Genomic DNA, 18000 nt, shown 5'->3' with positions numbered 1-18000 from the left:
TCATGTCTCCCTACAGTCAGAGACCTGTCTGTCTACCTGTCTGTCTGCCTGTCTGTCTAATCATGTCTCCCTACAGTCAGAGTACGTAGGATCGTTTCCACTGCTGCACATTTTCCTACAACCTTCTTCTTCCACATTGAAGCAGTTCAGCTTCTCAGAAAACCTCCAATATTCCACTTTTGCATCATATATTGTTGGTGTAATGAAATGTAAAGTTCCCTCCTGATGTCTCCAGGTCAAAGCTGACCATTCACAGAAGGTTTCTAGATCAGATATTTGGGTTTCTTTCAACCACACTGTCCAAAGAAATGAATAAATAACGTGGATGGTTCCGTTACTCTTCACAGGGAAAATAAATAATCAGCTCATACTTTCATTGAATTTGGGTGTTTTCTTCAATTTTATAGCATCTAAATGAAGAACTGATACAAGAACGTTGAACAAAGTGACCAAAATATTGGAAAAGCTTCAAAAATGTGGAGAGAAAACCAAAAAAAATCAACAAAAACGTCAAAAAACAAAGTGACAAACAACAACAAAAACATGGGAACAGCGTGGTTGACGGGAACCATTTCCAACTTTTCAACATCATCGTCTTCTTACACATTAAAGCCAGCAATCAAGTGTAACTTCAGAGATTTAGCTTTTCAGCATTCTCATCTTCTACTTCCTCTTCCTCTTCCTGTCCAATGAAAACCATGTATCTCCAGATGTGTGCTGATGTTGAATGTTGGTGATAAACTGAAGGATATGGAGTCATAAGAGTGTCATAAAGCAGAATACGCCTGTAAAATAATAAGAAACTTAACGTGAAAGTTCAACTCTATTCAGTTTATTAAGAAGAGGACACAGCAAATTAATAAAACAAAATGATTATACATGAGTTCACAGTGTAATACTTCAATATATCACACATTTGACTGTCAAAACAGTCCTAACATTACACAATAATAAAACTCATCTTTAAAAACTAACATTTTGGATCAGTTTTGACTTCTTCCAACCATATGTTACATTAAGAGTCAATGAGGATTTACATATTGCAATAAAATCATAATCCTACAATCAATCATTGAGAAAACTACACGTTACTACTTTGGTCTTCATCCAAACAGTGAATTAGTTCATTCATGACGTTGTCCATGTTGATATCAGCTGCTTTATTTACATTTATTCCAAACGCTGCATTGTTTATCTTTTCATATATGTAGACGTCTGGACTCTGGGACAAGGCCGTGATGTTTACCCGCCGTGCTGATAACAGACAGCAGACGGGCAGCTTTCACCCAGCGGCCATCGTTGCTACAAACCCCGTTCCTCTGTGAACGTGCACACGTATGGTTAGTATCACGGTCGGTCAGCGCCAGCGGCCGTTGGCGGTAACGTTCTGGTACTACAGAGGGCACGGACCGGAGCTTTGTGACTAGCAGTCTTACCGCTGCTGTCGTACAGCGTCTTCCTTCAACATGAGCTGCAGAAGCCCCCGGCTCCCTCAGTCTGAGGCACCGAGTGCTAAACAGCTTTATTTTTACTTTACCTTCTACCCCGACGAGTAGCGTTATAAGCTAATTAGCAGTTAGCACTAAAACTGGTCACAGTGGATTAACGTGAAAACATGTCCCAGAGAACGGTCGACTCGGTACACGTTATTAACCCCTACGGTCATTTTGCGCCGGATTTGGACTACCAAACGCCCCCTTCCTGCTAAATGGTCATGTGTGTGTGAGAGCGCGGTCAGCGAGCTCGTTACGCCAGCAATCTCTCACCACAGGGTCCAGTTAATCTTCTCATGGATGTGTGTGTTGAGTTATTTAAACAAACGATCGGGGAAATAAAGGCCTCTTGTCCGCGAGTCTCATTGATAGAGCTCCATCCAGCCGCGGGCTCTATCTATGAGAGCTAGCTAGCCTCCTCTTAGACCTCGGAAAGTCACAAAAAATGCATTCAATTGAAACCGGACACCATAGTTAGCTTTCTAAGACCTTGGGGTAGATGTTATATAAGTGGCGTGACGACATTCTAACTGTAAATACACCTGTTACGCCGGCAGCCGGCAGCCAGCCAGCTCCACGGAGCTCCGTGAAGCCCCGAGTACTCCAGTACTCCAGTACTCAAGGAAACGGTGACTTTCACTGGGTGTGGAGGTTGCCTCTTTCTCGTCAGATTGGGTGGAGGGTTAGGGTCGTCTTACCAAATTTGCAATTAGCCATACATTTTCATAAAACGGCCCATTATATCGTTGATTTCTCGCTTAAAAAAAAAGTCTCAGAAGTGAATTTAATAACGAAATAGCAGACAAACAATGTATAACTTTGCAGTGTCTGAAATATGAGACCTGCTGTCTCGTCTCCAATGTGTTTCTATGGGGTTCGCTCAAACCAATCAGCACGCAGCTCATCTAAATATTCATGAGCAGACCATATTTGGAAGAAAAGCTCTTGTTCCCAATAGAGCCAGATTCACAGGGTAGTTAAGGGCCTAATGAAATAGCATTCAGGCAATTTTCAGCCCAACCAATGTTACATACCCTATTAGGAGACCTTCAGGAACAGTGGGAAATACCCTATATAGTCATTCTATCACCCCTTTAAGCAGCAGCAGACACGATTAAAGCTTCTCTGTTATGAAGATTTGGACAAAAGACTAAATATTTCAGCAACTTGACATTACCTTAGTAAACAGTAATGGGATTTCTTTAATTAAGAACAAATACTCCTTCGTTGCAGCATTAGTTAAACAGTGCTAGCAGTTGAACCCCAAACTCAAAATATTTTATTGCAGGAATAAAAGCTAATTTTGAGTGGAATAAAGCCCTTCAAAGGGAGGGAGCGTAACATGTAGTGGTAGCCAGGATAACATGCATGCTGTTCAGAAGATAAAGTTACTGCTGGTCAGCCTTCAATGTGGAGAGAAGATCAGAATATAACAACACAGCTATCAGGGCATGAGGAGGAGGCAGCAGGAAACAGCTTGGCTCTCAAACATCTTCACTACGAGGCGGTGTGGATGCGCTGGTGTTTTTTAAGGTTAGTACTGTGAGAAAACGTCTTCCCACATTGATCACAGCTGTACGGCTTCTCTCCAGTGTGAAGGTGCTGGTGATATTTAAGGGTAGCACTCTGAGAAAAGGTTTTCCCACATTGATCACACCAGTACGGCTTCTCTCCAGTGTGAAGGCGCTGGTGAGATTTAAGGTGAGTACGCTGAGAAAACATTTTACCACATTGTTCACACCAGTACGGCTTCTCTCCAGTGTGAACACGTCGGTGGATTTCTAGTTCACCACTACAAATAAAGGTTTTACCACATTGATCACAGCTGTAAGGTTTATGTCCAGTGTGAATGCGTTGATGTCTGTTTAGGGTACCCTGTTGTATGAAAGTTGCCCCACATTCATCACAGCTGTAAGGTTTCTCTCCAGTGTGAATGCGTTGATGGTTTTTTAGGGTACTCTGTAGTGCGAAAGCTGCCCCACATTGATCACAACTGTAAGGTTTATCTCCAGTGTGAATGCGTTGATGGTTTTTTAGGGTACTCTGTAGTGTGAAAGCTGCCCCACATTGATCACAACTGTAAGGTTTGTCTCCAGCGTGAATGCGTTGATGGTTTTTTAGGTGACTCTGTCTTGCGAAAGCTGCCCCACATTGATCACAACAGTAAGGTTTGTCTCCAGTGTGAATGCGTTGATGGTTTTTTAGGTTACTCTGTTGTGTGAAAGCTGCCCCACATTGATCACAGCTGTAAGGTTTGTCTCCAGTGTGAATGCGTTGATGGTTTTTTAGGCTATTCTGTTGTGTGAAAGCTGCCCCACATTGATCACAGCTGTAAGGTTTGTCTCCAATGTGAATGCGTTGATGTCTTTTTAGGTGACTCTGTTGTATGAAAGCTGCCCCACATTGATCACAGCTGTAAGGTTTGTCTCCAGTGTGAATGCGTTGATGTCTTTTTAGGGTACTCTGTAGTGTGAAAGCTGCCCCACATTGATCACAGCTGTAAGGCTTGTCTCCAGTATGAACTCTCTGATGAATCTTTAAATATTTTGATGTTGTGAAGGATTTGTCACAGTGTAGACAGCAGTGACGTTTGGGTCCCTTTCTTCCTCTCCGTTTCTATAACAACAGACAGACAGATAGAGAGAGAGTTAGTGAGCAAACGTCTTTAAACCCTGGACTTGCTCTCACAATTTTAACTCATCATACAATAATTTATGACAAAATGAAGGAATATATGTGCCGGATGCAGACAAGTTAACAGTGTTCACAAACTGTTCCAAACAGCTCTATTGTAGTCCAGCCTTCACTTCAGAGACAAACGTGGTCACTTTGGAACACACGTTATAATGCTCACCTAGCTGCTAGCATGGCACGCCCTCATACTCTGCTTCTGATTGGCTAGTAGTCCTTACCTAGGTACTGTCAGGGCACGCCCTCATACTCTGCTTCTGACTGGCTAGTAGTCCTTACCTAGGTACTGTCAGGGCACGCCCTCATACTCTGCTTCTGACTGGCTAGTAGTCCTTACCTAGCTACTGTCAGGGCCCTCATACTCTGCTTCTGACTGGCTAGTAGTCCTTACCTAGGTACTGTCAGGGCACGCCCTCATACTCTGCTTCTGACTGGCTAGTAGTCCTTACCTAGGTACTGTCAGGGCACGCCCTCATACTCTGCTTCTGACTGGCTAGTAGTCCTTACCTAGGTACTGTCAGGGCACGCCCTCATACTCTGCTTCTGACTGGCTAGTAGTCCTTACCTAGGTACTGTCAGGGCACGCCCTCATACTCTGCTTTCTGACTGGCTAGTAGTCCTTACCTAGGTACTGTCAGGGCACGCCCTCATACTCTGCTTCTGACTGGCTAGTAGTCCTTACCTAGGTACTGTCAGGCACGCCCTCATACTCTGCTTCTGACTGGCTAGTAGTCCTTACCTAGGTACTGTCAGGGCACGCCCTCATACTCTGCTTCTGACTGGCTAGTAGTCCTTACCTAGGTACTGTCAGGGCACGCCCTCATACTCTGCTTCTGACTGGCTAGTAGTCCTTACCTAGGTACTGTCAGGGGACCCTCATACTCTGCTTCTGACTGGCTAGTAGTCCTTACCTAGGTACTGTCAGGGCACGCCCTCATACTCTGCTTCTGACTGGCTAGTAGTCCTTACCTAGGTACTGTCAGGGCACGCCCTCATACTCTGCTTCTGACTGGCTAGTAGTCCCACCTAGGTACTGTCAGGGCACGCTCATACTCTGCTTCTGACTGGCTAGTAGTCCTTACCTAGGTACTGTCAGGGCACGCCCTCATACTCTGCTTCTGACTGGCTAGTAGTCCTTACCTAGGTACTGTCAGGGCACGCCCTCATACTCTGCTTCTGACTGGCTAGTAGTCCTTACCTAGGTACTGTCAGGGCACACCCTCATACTCTGCTTCTGACTGGCTAGTAGTCCTTACCTAGGTACTGTCAGGGCCCTCATACTCTGCTTCTGACTGGCTAGTAGTCCTTACCTAGGTACTGTCAGGGCCCTCATACTCTGCTTCTGACTGGCTAGTAGTCCTTACCTAGGTACTGTCAGGGCACGCCCTCATACTCTGCTTCTGACTGGCTAGTAGTCCTTACCTAGGTACTGTCAGGGCACGCCCTCATACTCTGCTTCTGACTGGCTAGTAGTCCTTACCTAGGTACTGTCAGGGCACGCCTCATACTCTGCTTCTGACTGGCTAGTAGTCCTTACCTAGGTACTGTCAGGCACGCCTCATACTCTGCTTCTGACTGGCCAGTAGTCCTTACCTAGGTACTGTCAGGGCCCTCATACTCTGCTTCTGACTGGCTAGTAGTCCTTACCTAGGTACTGTCAGGGCCCTCATACTCTGCTTCTGACTGGCTAGTAGTCCTTACCTAGCTACTGTAGTTACCTTTGACGAAAAGATTTTCTTTTAATAACTTTTAGTGATGCACCGATGTGAAAATTGTGACCGATACTGATAACCGATATTAATATTGCTGTTATGGCCGATACCGATATTTACCGATGTCGATATCTCTGTATAGAAAACACATTTTTATGATAATCAAATAAAGAACTATTTTCCAAAACGCATTCTTTTTTACTTTTGTGATTTATTTTCAGAAATCACTGATATTGAGCACCTTTACCTGTGTCAGATTTCCAGAAGAAACACAAAAGAAAAATTAATTTTTAAAAAGGATACAAGTGTGTCCTGAATTCACACTATGAATAAGCAACCAAGTATTTTCAATAAACATCTAACTCACTTGAGACCAAGTCACTGTATTCTGTGAACATTGTACAACAGTTCAAAACTTTAACGTACAGTAGTAGGCCTTAAATGGGCAAAGCCTATTGAAAAAGGTCAAATGTGAATATGGAGCCAGAACAAACTGGACTGAACAGACACTGGCTTTTGCAGTCTTCTGAACTGTAAGTACAGTAACTGCCAAGTACTTTAGGGTTAGGCCTAACCCTTGGCCTTCCCGGGCTTTGGAAGCAGACGATTGTTGTGCTTAGGGATATTTCACCGTTGGAAAGACAAACATATCTTTAAATTGGGTCACTTATGTAGTAGAAATGAGAAAAGAAATTATAGAAACTGGTGCCTTCTAGGCCGAGATAAGCCAGAAAATGTGTCTTTGGCTCATATGGATGAAAGACACCAAATCCCAGAATGCACTTTTCTTCGCTGCTTTAGACTCCACTCCCAAGCCACGCCTACCGTTACAGACAGTGAGGCAGCATTCAACTCAACCCAAATGTGTTTTGTCATTTAAACCATATACACGAAACTTTTCACCGTGGTTCTACTGGTTACAGTTAAAATATATAAAAACGACATACAGTCCACCAAGCGCTAATGCTAGCACGCGTTAGCTGAAATACGTGTGTGTGCACTAGCTAAATGTAGCCGATTAATAAACAATCTTCTTAACCACCTGACAAAGTTTCTACAACCTTCACAGTGGACGTATTCAACTCTTTTCTCTCACTTTTTCAATCCAAAATCAACACCATCATAGGCGCCGATACCGTGCAATTAAAAACAGCTGATGGAGCATCTGTCGTAGTGTGATTGGTTATGTCGGAGGCATTGATTCTTCATTTCCCACGAAGCTGATCGCGGTTACGTGTCAGTTCAACTTCTCAACTCCAATCCAATCCGTATTTGTGAGAAGTGGCGCTGTCCTGAGTTGAAAGCCTACTTTACGGCTTTATTATCCAGTTAATAGGCCTTTCAACCACCACACCTGCCTCCCCCCCTCCACCACTCTCTCATTTCTCTCTGCTGTCCCCTGCTGAGTCCAGCCAATGGGGAGTTCCCAGACCAACATCTGGATGTGGGTCAGACCCAGACCCAACATCTGGATGTGGGTCAGACCCAGATCCGACATCTGGATGTGGGGCTGGCTTGTCAGGCTAAGAATATAATCCAGTTAATAGGCCTTTCAACCACCACACCTGCCTCCACCACTCTCTCATTTCTCTCTGCTGTCCCCTGCTGAGTCCAGCCAATGGGGAGTTCCCAGACCAACACCTGGATGTGGGTCAGACCCAGACCCAACATCTGGATGTGGGTCAGACCCAGATCCGACATCTGGATGTGGGGCTGGCTTGTCAGGCTAAGAATATAATCCAGTTAATAGGCCTTTTTTTGTCAGCCACTGTGGTTCAGAAGAAGTTTGTCTATCGTAGAGAAGTGTAAAGGTGGTCTGTGTATGCATGGAGATGAACTGGTAACCACTACATTTGCAACGGAAATGTACCCCAAACGTCGCGGCTCGCACCTCTCGATATTTACGGACGTTTGCCTCCCCGCCGCCAGGCTTTGGGTTCCGCTTTCGCACGCTCCCCGGGGCGACGGGGGGCGACGGGGGGCGACGGGCATCGGTGGCTTGGGCCCCGTCATAACTGCTTGCAGTTCTTGTTATACATATATTTTTATGCCTTGTAGGATTATATTTTGTATAGAGGCCTCAAATTTACCTTTCTTCTCCGTTCCTCTGGTCCGTGAGAAATATCATCTATTTGATAACTTAGATCACTTAAAGGGAGTTGTTGTTCCTGAGTATCTGCGAAAGGACCATCTGACCGGACATAATTTGGCTGATTAAAAGACTCTCAGACGAGGAGGAGCAGAGAATAAAGAACTGTGTAAAATGTATTTTGCAATAACTCGGAGGTAAGATCAGGTCATAGGGTGGCCTTGGCTCTCATCGTTCCTGGGTCTGCAGAAAGTTAAGACTGCACTTGGACAGTCATAAAACATTCTTTACCAGTATCTACATTTGATAAACAGAATAGGATCATTAAAATGCCAATTAGTAACACACTGTCTTCTCGGGCCTGGGAATGGGAGAGCGAAGGTATTTTGCGCGACCTTGCTTTGATGATAACATAAGGAACTAGGAGGCCTGGACAACATCCAGAAGATAACGGAACCAACGGGGATGGGCAGAATATGAATAAAACGTGAGGTTTTTGAGTCAGATGTCCGGGGTCTGTTTGGTAGGAGGAGAGAGATTAGTCTTGAAGGAAATCTGATCCATATGCTGTAATAACTTGCAATATTGTCACTAAAGATGATTGACTTCAACTAGAGGACTTCTGACTTCTTTTTTTGGTCAACCATTCAACCACCACAAACTTAAAAGGTGCAATCTGAGAGGTGATCTTTTGGAGTCAGATCAACCCTGGCCACTGGGGCCAGGCCCAAACCAGCACCAGGCCACTTTAAACTTCAGCCTACACCGCCACCATAGACTGTATAGTTATACATATATGTTGATGTCAATACCTCCACCATAGCCAGTCTGACTAATCAATAACAGAATGCTGGGATATGAGTGATGCTTTTGAAAGGAAAGTAACGTTAACCAAGTCATTTTATATATCATTATCAATGTACCCTAGCCTGAATTAATATCAGCGCTATAGCTGACAGTATAGCTAACATTTTACATGAGATTTAAAGCTAACAACCTTAGAGCAAACTAAACTGTACTTTACACCATAAAACAAAAAATAAAATTACTCTTGGCATGTTTATTAGAACGTGATCACATATTCCATCATAAATCTCTACATTGTAGAACATAAACCATGCACACGTACGTAATGTTAACGTTATTAATTATTCACCTTGAGGCCACTTTAAATGAATTACGTTAACGTTAACGTGTTTGTGGCATAAGCCACTATGGTAGTGAAGCCAACAATAGCCATGTGAGCTCATGTTAACTCTAATACTTTGGGTACATCTGCAAGAATATATTAGTCTAGAAATCTAGACCTCTCTAGAGGAAGCAGATGTAATCTGCAGCAGGGGCGTCTAGCAACTCTCTGTTGGCTTACAAGCTGGAAAAACCAAACTCTGGTCAGGCCAATCACATCACCTATAGAGTCGGTGGGCGGGGCTTATGGCTGCTGCTGCTGGTGAACAGCGTCTCTGGAAGACTTGGAGTTCAGCTTTTCTTTGAGAAAAGAACAAAGAACGGCCCTGAAGTCATTCTTGAAGTCATGTGTTCTGAGTTTAAAGTGGAATCTATCAGCTAGCTCTGCTCTGATTGGTTGGAGAGCTGTCCTATTGGTGCAGAGGGAATCTGAAAGACAACCGTTTATCCCGCCCCTCAGATTGAGCCCAGCCAATGGGGAGCTCCCAGACCAACATCTGGATGTGGGTCAGACCCAGACCAACATCTGGATGTGGGTCAGACCCAGACCCAACATCTGGATGTGGGTCAGACCCAGACCAACATCTGGATGTGGGTCAGACCCAGACCAACATCTGGATGTGGGTCAGACCCAGACCCAACATCTGGATGTGGGTCAGACCCAGACCAACATCTGGATGTGGGTCAGACCCAGACCCAACATCTGGATGTGGGGCTGGCTTGTCAGGCTAAGAATATAAAGTTGTGTTCAAAATAATAGCAGTCTAACATCACTAACCTCATTAATCAATTTTTTTGGTAGAAGTGATATTTCTACATGGCAAATAATGTCCTAGTAGTGTTGTAGAGTCCTAGAAAACCAACAGAGCCACCAGTCATGACATGATGCTGCTCATTCTGGGTAACTGAGTCTGTAATTGAGAGGGGCATGTTCAAAATAATAGCAGTGTTGTGTTCAGTTAGTGAGTTGAGAAACAGGTGTCAGTTATGGCCCATATTTAAGGAAGGAAGGAAGTAAATGTTGTGCATGCTGGTTATAGTGTATTTCACACTGAAATACTCAGCAAAATGGGTCGTTCCAGACATTGCTCTGAGGAACAGCGGACGTTGATTAAAAAGTTGATTGGAGAGGGGGAAACATATAAAGAAGTGCAGGAAAGTATAGGCTGCTCAGCCCAAATGATTTCAGATGCCTTGAAATGGCATCCAAAGCCTGAACGACGTGGGAAAACACGGTCAACTACCATTCGAATGGATCGAAGAATAGCCAAAATGGCAAAGGCTCAACCAATGATCAGCTCCAGGAAAACCAAAGAAGACTTACAGTTACCTGAGAGTACTGTTAGGATCAGAAGAAGGCTATGTGAAGCTAAGCTATCAGCTAGAAGCCCCCGCAAAGTCCCACTGCTGAAAAAAAAGACATGTACTGAATAGGTTGAAATGTGCCAAAGGACACATTGACTGGCCAAAGGAGAAATGGGGCAACAGTCTGTGGACTGATAAGATCAACATTGTTCTTTTTGGGTCTCGGGCCGCAGACAGTTTGTCCGACGACCCCCATGCACTGAAGTCAAGCCCCAGTACTGTGAAGACAGTGAAGCATGGTGGTGCAAACATCATGTTATGGGATGTTTCTCATACTGTGGTGTTGGGCCTGTTTATCACATACCAGGGATCATGGATCAGTTTCAATACATCAGAATACTTGAAGAGGTCATGTTGCCTTATGATGAAGAGGAAATGCCTTTGAAATGGGTCTTTGAACAAGACAATGACCCAAAACACACCAGTAAGAGAGTAGAGATTGATGTTATGGAGCGGCCAGCCCAATCCCCAGACCTCAACCCCATAGAGAACGTGTGGGGTGACATCAGAAATGCTGTTTCTGAGGCTAACCCAGTACTGCAGAGGGATTGTGGGATGTAGTTCAATGGTCCTGGGCTGGAATACCTGTTCACAGGTGACTCCATGCAACACAGATGTGGAGCAGTTCTCAGAAATAATGGTTATGCAACTAAATATTAGTGCAGTGATTCAAAGTGAAGCCTCGAGACATGTTTCAGTTCATACAGTAAATGTCTGAGTTTGTAAAGAAAAATCAAAATATTTTTTTGAAGAGCGTAATGTTCCTTTTTCTTCACTTTCTGTAAAGGTAGAACACAAACCTGATCACTTCTGGTCATGTTTTGATGTGGAGTTGAATGTGCCGTGTTCCCAATGTATTGATATTATGGAAATAAAAGCTATTCTAAGGATTTTAAGCATTATTCACTTTTTTTCCTGAACATAACTGTATATAATGACCTAACTGTTTGTCACTGAGCGTTGCCTAACGTTACCACGTCCACCTGCCATTAAACGGTGTGCCGGTGGAACACAACCTGCACAGGTCGGTGTAGTGGGCGGCCAGTGGTGCTAGGGGATCGGCATATACCGCTGTACCACAGTGGCTGACCATCAGCCCCTTCTTGATCTCGGCACTACTGTTCTGAGAGGTTGTTGTGTCCTGAACACTGACCTGAACATGGCTGCTATCGGAGTCCCAGTCTGCTGCTGGTCTCCTGGGGACCTCGTTGGTATCAGAGTCCCAGTCTGCTGCTTGTCTTCTGGGGACCTCGTTGGTATCAGAGTCCCAGTCTGCTGCTTGTCTTCTGGGGACCTTGTTGCTCCGCTGCTCCGGGTTCTGGTTGTCCTCCTCCATTCCTCTCTGGTCCTGAAATCCAGCCGATCTCAACTGGGGCTGCTGGACTCAGTCTGGATTCTGTTCAGTACAAATCAAAGCAGCAGAGATATTCAGGAGCTGCTGTCTCCTCTCGTTCTCCTCACATCCACACACAACTACAACAACAACAACAGAAGCCGTTAGGATGACTATCAAAGACTTGACAGAGTCCCTGGAGTCTCCTTCAAAAGCTAGTTTACTTGCAGCAAGGAATCTATTACTGTACATGCACCTCATGAGTACAGACACCGACTGCCGATCCCCCTCAGCAGCTGATTTTTAAAAGCAGTAAACACCCATGGTTACATAAAACACAAAGGCAGCAAACATATTCTTATCTGTGTTAGTCTTGGTCTTCTCCCATCATCTCCCACACATCATACACTTCGCCCTCCGAGATCACTCAGTCCTTTATCTGTTCTGCACAGACTAGGGCTGCATGATATGAGGAAAATGTCTAACTGTGATTATTTTGACTGATATTGTGATTGTGATATGACTCACGATGTTGGAGGGAATGATCGTTTTCATTGAAAAATAAAAAACAAATAAAAAATAATAACTGTAGTGAGATTTCTGCGAGGATCTGTACCAAACAAGGACGTTTTCTGTAGTCTGTAGGAGAGGATTTGTAGGCCGGGACGTCTCTGCAGTACGTCAATACTTCATTCTGAATGGTTAGACACATATTTTGCCTTTAACAAATATTGCGCCTCTCTGTGATTTGGATATTGCTCTAGTCCATATTGCGATTTTGATAAATTGTGATTAATTGTGCAGCCCTAGCACAGATATAGTAGAATAACAGTTTCATGCAACAGTTTAACACATAAGCATCACTTTTCTAACAAAAGACTCCTGTTATTTTGTCATGTAACTGCTCTTATTTAAATGGTCACGGAGTATTTGTCTGAAATTGTAACGTTGCGGGAACACAACCCGTCATTGTGTTCTTCAAATCAGCGAGTTTTAGAAGTGCCAAGGTCTACGTATAAACGGGGGGGGGGTCAGGCTTTTGCAGTTGCTGCCCTGAGACTCTGGAACAAGTCACCCTGATAGTCACACGATTACAGATGCAGATGTTTTTAGGTCTAAACTCAAAACGTGTGTTTGTCTGGCTTGTAATACGTAGCAGTGCTGTGACAAGTTCACTAACCTTCCTGATTTTACTGTTTTCTATTTTCATTCTTTCTATTGTATGATGTGTGTTTTTACTCTTGGTTTCTGATGTTAAGCACTTTGGATACCTGCTGGTTGCTGTAAAGTGCTGTATTAATACATGTTTATTGATTGATTGATTGATTTACTATAGAGCGGAAAAATCAGGCAAATCGTCATCAGCAGTGTAGAATATTAAGATAGTTAAGACTTACAAGTCTCAGGAGTACACTGAGCAGTAGTCTCAGGAGTACATTGAGCAGTAGTCTCAGGAGTACATTGAGCAGTAGTCTCAAGAGTACACTGAGCAGTAGTCTCAGGAGTACACTGAGCAGTAGTCTCAGGAGTACACTGAGCAGTAGTCTCAGGAGTACACTGAGCAGTAGTCTCAGGAGTACACTGAGCAGTAGTCTCAGGAGTACACTGAGCAGTAGTCTCAGGAGTACATTGAGCACATTGAGCAGTAGTCTCAGGAGTACATTGAGCAGTAGTCTCAAGAGTACACTGAGCACATTGAGCAGTAGTCTCAAGAGTACACTGAGCAGTAGTCTCAGGAGTACATTGAGCAGTAGTCTCAGGAGTACATTGAGCAGTAGTCTCAGGAGTACACTGAGCAGTAGTCTCAGGAGTATAATGTACTGTTGCATGCAGTCATTGAGGAAGTGGTTCAAAGTACTCTGGGCGAGGTACAAATAAGTAATGGCCAGTATGTGCTTTATTTCCTGTATTCATTGAAGCCTCTGTGTTACAGGCTTGTGGTGATGCTCCATGTGCTATATTTGCCAAAATAAATCAGTTTGGTACTGCCAATATGTTCGTTACGGTTCATGTGAGCAACAAACATTACACTTCGTGAGGAAAGAATCGTGATATTAATGCTAAGCTCAAATATAAGAATTCATATTTTTCACCGAATCGTGCAGGACTAATAACGTACCAGACAGTTGGCTAGAAAAACAGGAAATGTGGATAAGAACAGGAAGCTGTGCTACCCTGGCATGAGTTGTCTCTGCCTAGAGACCTGATCTGTGTTGTACAACTCTTATGAAGATCCAGTTACCTGAACCTGTCGTCTCTGATTAATTATTGTGTAGCGTGAATGTAAAGCCATGCAAAGAAAACGTGGGAATTATAAAATAGGAGTCAAGGTGACAGCCCTTCAGGCACAGGGAGAGTGTAACTCCTTCAGCAGTTACATGACATGACTCCTACAAGCTACCATGACATGACTCCTAGAAGCTAACATGACTCCTAGAAGCTAACATAACATGACTCCTACAAGCTAACATAACATTCCTACAAGCTAACATAACATTCCTCCTACAAGCTAACATAACATTCCTACAAGCTAACATAACATGACTCCTACAAGCTAACATAACATGACTCCTACAAGCTAACATAACATGACTCCTACAAGCTAACATGACTCCTACAAGCTAACATAACATGACTCCTACAAGCTAACATAACATGACTCCTACAAGCTAACATGACTCCTACAAGCTAACATGACTCCTACAAGCTAACATGACTCCTACAAGCTAACATGACTCCTACAAGCTAACATGACTCCTACAAGCTAACATGACTCCTACAAGCTAACATGACTCCTACAAGCTAACATAACTCCTAGAAGCTAACATACCATGACTCCTACAAGCCAACATGACTCCTACAAGCTAACATGACTCCTACAAGCTAACATGACTCCTACAAGCTAACATAACTCCTACAAGCTAACATGACTCCTACAAGCTAACATACCATGACTCCTACAAGCTAACATGACTCCTAGAAGATAACATACCATGACTCCTACAAGCTAACATGACAACTACAAGCTAACATGACTCCTACAAGCCAACATGACTCCTAGAAGCTACCATGACTCCTACAAGCTAACATAACATGACTCCTAGAAGCTAACATGACTACAAGCCAACATGACTCCTAGAAGCTAACATGACTCCTACAAGCTAACATGACTCCTACAAGCTAACATGACTCCTACAAGCTAACATGACTCCTACAAGCTAACATGACTCCTAGAAGCTACCATGACTCCTAGAAGCTAACATGACATGACTCCTAGAAGCTAACATGACATGACTCCTAGAAGCTAACATGACATGACTCCTACAAGCTAACATGACTCCTACAAGCTAACATGACATGACTCCTACAAGCTAACATGACTCCTACAAGCTAACATGACTCCTACAAGCCAACATGACTCCTACAAGCTAACATGACTCCTACAAGCTAACATGACTCCTACAAGCTAACATGACTCCTACAAGCTAACATGACTCCTACAAGCTAACATGACTCCACCAGGGTGGTCAGCTCATGATCAAAGCCACTGTCACTGTGGAGTCTCTTAATCACAGATGTAGAAATTAATCATCAGCCCACAGAGAGTCTACTAGAACACACACACCCTTTAAAAAGGTGTTAGTAAACCAGTAAATGTGGTAGAGGAAGCTCCAAGCAGCAGTCTGCCTGTTTCCATCAGCCATGTTGAGGACAGCGACAGACAGACAGACAGACACCTGAAATCGTTCACTGGCGACGCATGCGCAGCTCAGCCTTCTCCTCGCTTTGATCGCCGTGATAAAGAGCAGTCATTAGAGGGTTTACCTGAGTGTGTGTGTCTTTACCTCGAGCTCTGTCTCCTAAAACGGTCCAATAAGATCAGCAGCTAACAGACTACACAGCTATTCTCCCGCCAGAGATCACAAGGGAACAATGGGACTTCCGGTTTCCTCCAACTCACGGGTTTTCAGATTAAAAGTTTAAAATGAAAGAACGGCGCCGCTTGGAGGTCAAGAGGGGAACAACACATACAGTTTATTATATATATATATATATATATATATATATATATATATATATATATATATATATATATATATATATATATATATATATACATACAGTTTATTATATATATATATACACACACTATACATTCTTCATTCAAAGTGGACAGAAACTAAAAAAACTAAATTAAAACTACCAAAAGCCGTCTTGGTTCATCTTTCCACTGTTCCAACAATCACCACTCTGGTTTGGTTGAAATAAACCCTTAATTCACCCATTTACATGTGGAGATATGCTGGCTCTATACACGCTAAAAGTCCTGATTATTTACATGGAGTCTGGTGGAGATATGCTGGCTCTATACACGCTAAAAGTCCTGATTATTTACATGGAGTCTGGTGGAGATATGCTGGCTCTATACACGCTAAAAGTCCTGATTATTTACATGGAGTCTGGTGGAGATATGCTGGCTCTATACACGCTAAAAGTCCTGATTATTTACATGGAGTCTGGTGGAGATATGCTGGCTCTATACACGCTAAAAGTGCGTATATATTTTCTGTATGTAAGAAATGTCAGTGACATGTTTCCTCCACCAGAGGACGCCACCTGTATATATTATTTATCATGAGTCAGTCAGTGGGACTGATGATACTGGTCCAGTATTAAACAAGAAACAAGCTGCAATGTAACGCACCAGACTCCATGTACATAATCAGGACTTTTAGCGTGTATAGCGTGTATAGAGTATAGGTTATAAAATATATATATTGCTCTATACACGCTATACACGCTAAAAGTCCTGATTATATATATATATATATATATATATATATATATATATATATATATATATATATATATATATATTTAGTCTGTGTCAGATAAAGCTCCTTTGCAGTGGAAGGGGGTAAAATATGTGGACAATTGGGACATGATGTATGGATACAGGGCATGATGTATGGATACAGGGCATGATGGATGGGTACAGGGCATGATGGATGGGCACAGGGCATGGATGTATGGGTACAGGGACTTTTAGCGTGTATAGAGCACCATCACCAAACCCACCAGACTCCATGTAAATAATCAGGACTTTTATCATGTATAGAGCCAGCATATCTCCACCAGACTCCATGTAAATAATCAGGACTTTTAGCGTGTATAGAGCCAGCATATCTCCACCAGACTCCATGTAAATAATCAGTGACTTTTATCATCGTAAAACACACTTCATTCAAAGTGGACAGAAACTAAATAAAACTACCAAAAAGCCGTCTTGGTTCATCTTTCCACTGTTCCAACAATCACCACTCTGGTTTGGCTGAAATAAACCCTTAATTCACCCATTTACATGTGGAAACATGCTGGCTCTATACACACTAAAAGTCCTGATTATTTACATGGAGTCTGGTGGAGATATGCTGGCTCTATACACGCTAAAAGTCCTGATTATTTACATGGAGTCTGGTGGAGATATGCTGGCTCTATACACGCTAAAAGTGCGTATATATTTTCTGTATGTAAGAAATGTCAGTGACATGTTTCATCCACCAGAGGGCGCCACCTGTATATATTATTTATCATGAGTCAGTCAGTGGGACTGATGATACTGGTCCAGTATTAAACAAGAAACAAGCTGCAATATAACGCACCAGACTCCATATAAATAATCAGGACTTTTAGCGTGTATAGCGTGCATAGAGTATAGGTTATAAAATATATATATTGCTCTATACACGCTATACACGCTAAAAGTCCTGATTATTATATATATATATATATATATATATATATATATATATATATATATATATATATATATATATATATATATATCTGTGTCATGATAAAGCTCCTTGCAGTGGAAGGGGGTAAAATATGTGGACAATTGACATGATGTATGGATACAGGGCATGATGTATGGATACAGGGCATGATGGATGGGTACAGGGCATGATGGATGGGCACAGGGCATGGATGCATGGGTACGGGACTTTTTAGCGTGTATAGAGCACCATCACCAAACCCACCAGACTCATGTAAATAATCAGGACTTTTATCATGTATAGAGCCCAGCATTATTCCACCAGACTCCATGTAAATAATCAGGACTTTTTA

At 43.0% G+C, this 18000-nt stretch overlaps 1 protein-coding gene across 1 annotated transcript; it reads right to left on the bottom strand.

Annotated features, from left to right (window-relative positions):
- Positions 1–810: 810 nt before the first annotated feature.
- LOC144513613 (uncharacterized) lies at positions 811–15792 on the bottom strand. Its single transcript, XM_078244757.1, has 3 exons — positions 15697–15792; positions 11692–11934; positions 811–4109 (listed from the first exon to the last, which is right to left on the bottom strand). Exons 2-3 carry the CDS (start codon positions 11872–11874, stop codon positions 2991–2993), a joined length of 1302 nt encoding a protein of 433 aa, XP_078100883.1. The 5' UTR covers positions 11875–11934; positions 15697–15792; the 3' UTR covers positions 811–2990.
- Between the last annotated feature and the right edge of the window lie 2208 nt (positions 15793–18000).

The sequence above is a fragment of the Sander vitreus genome, unplaced genomic scaffold (genome assembly GCF_031162955.1).
Source record: "Sander vitreus isolate 19-12246 unplaced genomic scaffold, sanVit1 ctg297_0, whole genome shotgun sequence".
NCBI lineage: Eukaryota > Metazoa > Chordata > Actinopteri > Perciformes > Percidae > Sander > Sander vitreus.
The sequence above is the reverse complement of the archived record's forward strand: the minus strand, read 5'-3'. Positions and strand labels throughout refer to the sequence as shown.

Bases quoted from the DNA above. Each gene is read 5' to 3' on its own strand.
- LOC144513613 (XM_078244757.1), bottom strand. From the start codon at position 11,874: ATGGAGGAGGACAACCAGAACCCGGAGCAGCGGAGCAACAAGGTCCCC. The intron at 4,110-11,691 runs GTCAGTGTTCAG...CTGTTGTTATAG, and splicing joins CCGATAGCAGCCATGTTCAG to AAACGGAGAGGAAGAAAGGG.